The sequence below is a fragment of the Diabrotica virgifera genome, chromosome 2 (assembly GCF_917563875.1).
Source record: "Diabrotica virgifera virgifera chromosome 2, PGI_DIABVI_V3a".
NCBI classification, from domain to species: domain Eukaryota; kingdom Metazoa; phylum Arthropoda; class Insecta; order Coleoptera; family Chrysomelidae; genus Diabrotica; species Diabrotica virgifera.
The window spans coordinates 217722716-217731563 of record NC_065444.1 but is presented as its reverse complement, the minus strand read 5'-3'; the positions used below and the strand labels follow the sequence as shown (position 1 = coordinate 217731563).

At 34.1% G+C, this 8848-nt stretch overlaps 1 protein-coding gene across 1 annotated transcript; it reads left to right on the top strand.

Annotated features, from left to right (window-relative positions):
- Window positions 1-308: 308 nt before the first annotated feature.
- On the top strand, window positions 309-8510 carry LOC126879825 (uncharacterized). Its single transcript, XM_050643119.1, has 2 exons — window positions 309-540; window positions 8166-8510. Exons 1-2 carry the CDS (start codon window positions 388-390, stop codon window positions 8436-8438), a joined length of 426 nt encoding a protein of 141 aa, XP_050499076.1. The 5' UTR covers window positions 309-387; the 3' UTR covers window positions 8439-8510.
- Window positions 8511-8848: the final 338 nt, after the last annotated feature.

Here is an 8848-nt window from a genome sequence, read left to right as displayed (position 1 = left end):
ATAATTAAAAAACGGACGCGAACTCTAGGCGGGAAACAGGTACGTTCTCTTCCTATAAGTCTACTTTAAATAAAAAAGTAGTCAGCTACCTGGATATTTGAGTATCCTAGAAAATATTTCTCTGGAATAACCGACAACAGATATCTACGTGTCGATACTTCACGCGCGCACTGTACAAAGGTACCATTTTTAGATAATGAATCCGAATTATTATTGAGATAAGGTTTTATTAGTTATCTTTATTGCATTAGTAATTAAAACTAGTTTCTATCTAAACTAAAATCTAAGATCAGATATCGAATACTTCATATTGTTTATTTCATACATTATCAACGCCACTTATTTATATAAATACATCATTTTATTTTCATTTCTACATTCTTCAATATGAAGTCGATGTTTGTTGTTTTATTGAGCCTAATTTGCTTGGCCCTTCTTGTCGCTGGCGATGATCCAGAACCAGCTAGTACTTCGACAGAGACACCGGTGATATCAACAACAGAGGTACCAGCACCGATATCGACAAGCATTGGTGAAGATGTAAGTTATTTAGGATTTAGGACTCATCTCTGTTGTGTTAAATAATTATATTTATTTGGAGTTTTATTACTATTACTAAAATATTGTTGAAATATTATTCCTTATGAAATATAGAAAAACAAGTATTTGCATTATAAAAGGTATACGTTTTTTTATGTTTTTCACTTTTTTATCCTGTGCGGTCCTAATTGTATAGTGGTTTCCAATTTTAAGTCTTAGAGATTTTTTCCTCAGAGTTTTTTACCTGATATTATGGTACAAACAGAGATGCACACTGTGTTTAGCTCTTGTGTTTACCGCTAAGTACTCTATCTTCTTCTTCTAATTCCATGAGTAATGACTTTATTGAAAGTAGCTCTGAATAATGATGTAGTTTATTTTCCTTACAATTGTCTTAGATTTTTCAGCCATGATGTCCTTTTTCTACCAGGACCACGTTTACCTTCTCGAAAAGCAAAAATCTCGTAATGCGACCAAAGTATTGCAGCTTGCGTCTATTTATTATATTGACCAGTTGTGTTGTTTGGTTCAGCCGTCTAAGGACCTCCTCATTTCTATGTCTGTCAACCCAGCTTATTTTTAGTAGTCGTCTATTATTTAGAGACGTACTGAGTGATATTCTAGCAGAGGAGAAAATTATAATAGGAGGTGATTTCAATGCACATGTGGGCCAATAGCCCGATCAAAGGACAATCTGACCTAAGAAAAAATAAAGGAAGGATGAAAATTTGGGAATAGGTAGTTGAGATTGTCTATTATTATATAAGAAAAAGTTTACAATACTACATCCCCTCCATTTTACAAAAATGGAGGGGATTACCCCTTCTCAGGGGTGAAAAAATATACATTTAAAATAAGTTCGGAATTATATAAAATGACTAATTCTGAGCAACTTTTGCTCTATAGAGTTTTTTTACTAAGTCAATACTTTTCGAGTTATTTTCGAGTGAATATGTTCATTTTTAACAAAAAAAAAACATGTTTTTGGACAGTTTTTCGCATATAACTCAAAAAGTAAGGATTTTATCGAAAAAAATATTCTTAGCACTACACAAAATATAGCCTATAAAAAAGTGAAAAAAATGGTGTATGCATGAAGTCTGCATACCCATCAGCAGCGGAGTTATGGCCAATGAAAAGTATGGTATTGGTCCAATTCCAAAATCGGATATTTCGAAGTGAAATGACAAAAAAACGGAGCACTTTCCTGGGAAAACTCATTATAACTTTTTTAAAAGGTTTATTTTTGTTTTTAAAAAAAACTCTTACCAATAAAAGTGAGTTACGCTCAAAATATTGTTGGTCGCTTTTATTTTTTGGTAAAAAAATGCGAAAATCACCCCTAATTAGCATCCAAAATAAAATTAATCGTTACCACCTCACAAGTTACTTTACTTATGTATTCTTTATTGATCTATACGTTTCGTTGGTTAAAAGTGTTCATTTTTGAAAAAAAAATGGTTTTAAAATTTTTTTTTCTAATTTTGAAAAAAATTCATTTTTGTTTTCAAAATAACTTAAAAATTATTAGTATAACCAAAAACTTCAAAGAGTAATAAAATATACGTTTTGCTTTTATGAATATTTTGGATTTTTTGTTTTCCCGGTAGACAAAAATTGGTTATGCTAAAACTGTTTAAAATTTGCATACACTCTTGATTAGTGACTCGTTCAAGCCATTTTAACAACAGCCTTTTCAAATACACGCACTTTGAACCGATGAAACTTACAGATCATATAAAGAATTCATAAGCAAAGTAACTTGTGAGACAATAGCAATTAATTTTATTTTGGATGCTAATTAGGGGGTGATTTTCGCAATTTTTTTACCAAAAAATAAAAGCGACCAACAATATTTTGAGCGTAACTCACCTACTTTTAATGGTAAAAGTTTTTTTAAAAAACAAAAATAAACTTTTTTTAAGCACTTTAACAAAGTTATAATAAGTTTTCCCAGGAAAGTGCTCCGCTTTTTTGTCATTTCACTTCGAAATATTCGATTTTGGAATTGGACCAATAAAAACCTACTTTTCATTAGCTATAACTCCGCTGCTGGTGAGTATGCAGACTTCATGCATACACCATTTTTGTCACTTTTTTATAGGCTATATTTTTGTTAAGAATATTTTTTTCGATAAAATCCTTACTTTTTTAGTTATTTGCGAAAAACTGTCCAAAACATGTTTTTTTTTTGTTAAAAATGAACATATTCACTCGAAAATAACTCGAAAAGTATTGACTTAGTGAAAAAACTCTATTGAACAAAAGTTGGTCAGAATTAGTCATTTTATATAATTCCGAACTTATTTTGAACCTATATTTTTTCACTCCCGAGAAAAATGGAGGGGATGTAGAATTGTAAACTTTCTCTTATATAATAGACAATTTCAATTACCCATTCCCAAATTTTCATCCTTCCTTTATTTTTTTTTTGAGGTTTTCGTAAATTTTTGTGTTCCTTGATCGGGCTACAAGCCAAGACAGGATATGAAACAATACATGGGGCATTAGGCTTTATTGGAACTAGAAATGAAGCTGGAGATGACATGCTTGAATTATCAACAGCAATAGATATGGCGATTGTTAACACATTCTTTAAAAAGAGAGAAACTCAACGTATTACCTACAAAAGTGGACAACATCAATCCCAAATAGACTACTTCATGATGAGGAAAGAAGACATACGTGAATGCAAGGACTGCAAGGTAATAGTTAGTGAGGCAGTAAGCCAACAACATAAGCTGCTTTTTCTGGACATCGAAGTAAAAAGCGAAACTAAACAAAAATATCGGAGAGGACCCAAAATAATCCAGTGGTGGATGCTAAAAGATGAGAAAGAAGGTCTATTCAGAGAAAGAATAGTAGAAAAAATATGTTGGAACATGAAAGGAAACAATAACACAATTTGGAGAAAAATTGCCAATATTACTAGAGAGACGGCTATTTAAATACTTGGGAAAACGTCAGGAAAGAAGTTTGAGGATAAAGAGACTTGGTGGTGGTCAAATGAAGTATAAGCAAAAATAAAAGAGAAGGGAAAATTATATAAAAAGTGGCAAGAAACCAGGTCGGACATAGATCTTCAAAACTTTATGGTCGCCAAAAAGGAAGCGAAAGTAGCAGTAGCAAAAGCTAAAGCAGAAGCGTATTCAAACCTATACGATCAACTTGATAGCAGGGAAGGCGAAGCAAAGATATATAAAATAACCAAACAGAGAGCAAAGAAAGCAAGAGATTTTAATCAGATTAGATGTATCCAAGATGAAAATAATAAAATACTAATTCACGAAAAGGATGTCAAAAAGAGATGGAGAAAGTATTTTGACAGTTTATTGAATGAAGAATTTGACGGACGGCCTGTGGAGTTAACGGAGACAGTAACAGCAATAGTTACCAGAATAACAAACGAGGAAGCGGCACAAGCGCTTCAAAAAATAAAGAAAAGAAAAGCAGTCGGACCAGATGATATTCCTGGGGAAGTATGAAGAGCATTGGGAGAGATAGGAATAAGTTGGCTAGCAGGTCTATTTAATAGAATTATGGAAGCTGGACAAATGCCAGACGAATGGAGAAGCAGTATATTAGTACCTGTCTACAAAAACAAGGGAGACATACAACAACGTACAAACTACAGGGCTATAACTACTTAAACACATCATGAAAATATGGGAGAGAGTAATTGATAGACGGATACATGAAGAAACCAAAATATCCGATAATCAATTTGGCTTTATACAGGGCAGATCAACAACAGATGCAATTTTCATTGTAAAGCAACTCATGGAAAAATACAGGAATAAAGAGACCAACGGCTCATATGGTATTCATTGATCTTGAGAAAGCATATGATAGAGTTCCTCGAGATATTCTGTGAAGGGCACTCAATAAGAAAGGAGTTCCTGGCGAATATGTAAAGATTGTGAGAGATATGTATCTATGTATGAGGGAGTAACGACACGTGTTAGGACAGATGTGAAAGAGACTGATAAATTTCAGGTGAAAGTAGGATTACACCAAGGCTCGGTGCTTAGTCCTTATTTATTCTCATTAGTTTTGGACCAGATAACAGCGAAACTACAGGGTAGCATTCCATGATGCCTAATGTATGCTGATGATGTAGCGTCAATAGGAAATAGTGAAAGAGACTTAGAAAAAAAAAACTGGAACAGTGGAGACAATCTCTGGAGGAAAAACGTTTAAAACTTAGTAGGACAAAAACAGAGTATTTGAAATGTTCATTTAAAGATGTAGTTAATACAAATAAAATGGTATCTTTGGATGGTGAAATGATTATGAAAAGCAATAGTTTTGAGTACCTAGGATCGGTATTACAGAGTAATGGAGAAATAGATGAAGATGTATGCAGGAGAATTAGGGTTGGATGGATGAAGTGGAGAGAAACGAGTGGTGTGTTGTGTGACAGAAAAATTCCAATGAAGCTGAAGGGAAAATTCTATAAAACAGCCATAAGACCGGCTATGATGTTCGGAACTGAATGTTGGACAGTGAAAAAGATAGAGGAACAACGAATGCATGTGGTGGAAATGAGAATGCTTAGATGGATGAGTGGAGTGACAAAAAAAGATAAAATTAGAAATGAGTATATTAGGGGAAGTCTAGGTGTGGCACCAATTGATGCCAAAATAAGAGAGCCTAGGTTAAGATGGTTTGGTCATGTTCAACGTCGAGACGTTAATCACCCAATACGAAGAATAGCTGAAGTGTAGATTCCTAGAAGGAGTAGGAGAGGAAGGCCAAAGAAGACCTGGAGGAGACGATAAGGCAGGACATGTTGGTAAAGGGGATTAACATTGATATGACCCAAGATAGAATTGTGTGGAGAAATGCAATTAGGGAAGCCGACCCCGCATAGGGATAAGGCAAAGAGAATGATGATGGCTGTATACCCACATCTCAAAGGCTTCCAAGCGTTTAAGTATAACCTCACTTTCACAAAGTACATTTCTCCTTTTTATAATTTGAGCTTGTTCTATTCGGTTTTTAATTTTTGCGGTTGAATCCCAGCTCTGATTCATATTACTTCCAAGATATGAGTTTCTCTACTTTGTCCAGTGCGGCATTTCCAACTTTTATACCATCATATTGTGTATAATTATCGTATATTTAGTTTTCATAACGTTGAGTTTGTTTAGCAACGTTTGTTTTTTTTTATTCATTAAACTTTGAAGGTTTTCTCCGTACTTAGCCAGCACTAAGGTTGCGTCGGCTTATCTAGTAGTGTTCACGGTTACCCCATTCACATTAATACCTTATGTTTTTTGGCGAAAAGCGCTAGTATACAGTGTTGTCTCACTCCTCTTTTTACATTTAATTCAACTAACAGCTCTTTTTTAACTTTTATTCTTGCCACTTGATCCCAGTATAGATTTGTCATTATTAGTAAATCTTTATCCTCAAATTGAGCTTTTTTCAATATTTCTAGCAATTTGTTATATCGGAACTTATGTACACATTTTAATTTATATCTCTGTACACTTAGCTACCGAACAAGACTTTTCTCGTACCCAATCCCAAGACACTCCTAAATTCCAATTGAGTATTGCTAATTCTTTCCTCTAATATTATGTAGGTATACAGTCGAACCCGCTTATTAGAATACCGCTTATAGGAATATCCCGGTTTAAGGAATAGAAATTTGAGGCCCAGAAATATTTTTACTAGCCACCGATGATCGATTATTAGAATATCCTGCTTATAGGAATGCTTTTGCTTAGAACGAAGGTTATTCCAATATAGTCCAAGTAATGAAGCTTAAAATAGGACAAAACCTCGCAATTTTTACAGAATGGGTCGATTTGCTTGAAAATTTGAGAATAAGTAGTGGATAGTCCAAGTATCAAAATATGTAATATAATGCCGAAAGGCGTCACTATCACCATGGATATAATATGGATATAATAAAAAATTTCCACCCCCGAGATGGAGTGCCGAGTGCCCACCACCCCCATGGTAAAAGCGCCTATCGGCATCATATAGATTTTGATCCATGGACTTCTTCTTTTGCCCTTTAATTCGTCCAATTCTGAACATAGGCTTCCCCCAGTTTCCTCCATTCGCTTCTGTTTATTGCTTTCTGTTTCCAGTGCGTTCCTCCTATCTTTTTAATGTCGTCTCCCCATCTCATCTGGGGTCGTCCTCTTGCTCTCTTTCCTGTCCATGGTCTCCATTGTTGTATCGTGCTATTCCACCTATTGTCCGTTTGTCTAGCGTTATGACCTGCGAAGCTCCATTTTAGCCTGGTTATATGTTGACCTGCGTCTTTGACTTTTGTTCTATTTCTGACCCAGTTGTTTTGCTTTTTGTCTGTCAATTTTACTCCTAACATTGCTCTCTCCATGGCTCCTTGTGTCTTTATTATGTTATCCATGTTTGCCTTGGTCAAGGTCCATGTTTGGCATGCGTATGTGAGAATTGGGAGTATGCACTGATCAAACACTCTTGTTTTTAAGTATTGTTGTATTTTTTTATTCTTTAGGGCCCATTTTAATTTTCCAAATCCTGCCCAGGCTAATCTGACCCTTCTTTTTACCTCCGCTGTTTGGTTTTCCTTATTTATTTTTATAATCTGTCCCAAATATATATAATCATTAACCGCTTCTATTGTGGTGTCGTTTAGTATTACGTTTCTATTGTCTTGTGTGTTTGTCATTGTTTTTTTTTTGGCAAAATTCATTTTTAGACCTATTTGTTCGGATTCATTTGCTAGTTCGGTTAGCAACATGGACTATCCACTACTTATTCTCAAATTTTCAAGCAAGTCGATCCATTCTGTAAAAATTGCGAGGTGAACAACTTCGGTTCCTGGACTATAATTGTTTCCATTTGTTAAACTACTCTATTACTCTATACTCCACTTTTATATATTTATGTGTGAAAAAGCGCTCCCGATCGGGTGTCAATTTTTCAATTAAAGAAAAAATTTCGTTGTATGACATGAGAAACAAAATAAGTTTATTCTTCTGTGCCTCCAAAATGTCAATTATAAATTTTATTGATTTTTTGTTTACTTGTGTCGATATATTCGATAACAGCTAAGATGCCATAAGGAAACTGTTTCATGATTTTCTTTCTGACTGGTTTTAGCCACAATTCATTATTAAATATATACTGCTTGTCCAATCACCAGTTTCTAAAGGTATTTCCACATTGTCCACAAGTGTTTTTCCCTGTTAAAATTACTATAATCTTTCCTAATTAGTAACCAGTATTAAACTGCATAGCAGTATCAATGTAGGTTTTTCAATGGACGAATTACAAACTAAGGCACGATGATACAATCATTCTTACTAAATCTACTGGAATTCGCTAGAACAAAGTCATTTTTTCTTATTTCCAAGTCTTCCATAAGTTGACGCCTGCTCCATCTTCTGGTGTCTTCTTATTGGACGGCCACGTTATCACTCAGCAACCTAACTAACCTAACCAGGCAGGCTGCTAACATAACCCTACAACCCTCCTCCTTTATCCGGGCTTGGGACCGGCAACATCACTCACCAAGCTACTCGATCCACCTAGTGAGTAATGCAGGCGGAGTTGTCTTTTATATCAGTAGATTAATTAATGAGAGGCAAATTATCTAATTATTATTAATATATTCTTTTTAGAAAATTTATGTTGAAGAATCAAATGTTACCGATCCAACCTACGAGATAGATGCCGTGGAAGCGCTTAAAGAAGCTATGGCTCTTTTTCCAGTTGACAGTAAACAGTTGTTAGAAACATTTTCCAAGCTGTTTAATGTCAAACATCAGATAGATGGAGGATGGAAAGTTGCTGAAAAATGCAGCTATGTTTATATTCCAAATGCAGACTCCTTGTATATTGAATTGAGAGTTATAAATTCTGATGGAGAGAGGTTAATTCTGATATTTAGCTAAACATAAACTATTTTAGTTGTTAATTCTTTGTTACTGTTTCGACTTTCGAAATAAAGAAACATAATTTATTAATGTTTGTCTTTCAGTTAATCCCATTCATATTTAATAATAGTATGTTATTTATTACCAAAAGCTTACCAAAAGCTTCCTTTAATGATTATTGGATTCACAAAAAATTGTTTTATTAGTTTGTTATATTATAGTACCACTTTTTTCATTTGAGGGAAAAAATTCTAAAAAATATTTGACGGCCACAAATACTTGAGTTAAAAGAATTGGCTGATAATTTGTCACATATTGAACTTTAGCGAAGAAAAGCAAGGTGGGCCAATTAATTTAGAATATGACAAAAGCAACTCAGAATAATCCGGAAACAAAGATTTCCAAAATCCGTATTCTATGGAAATCTT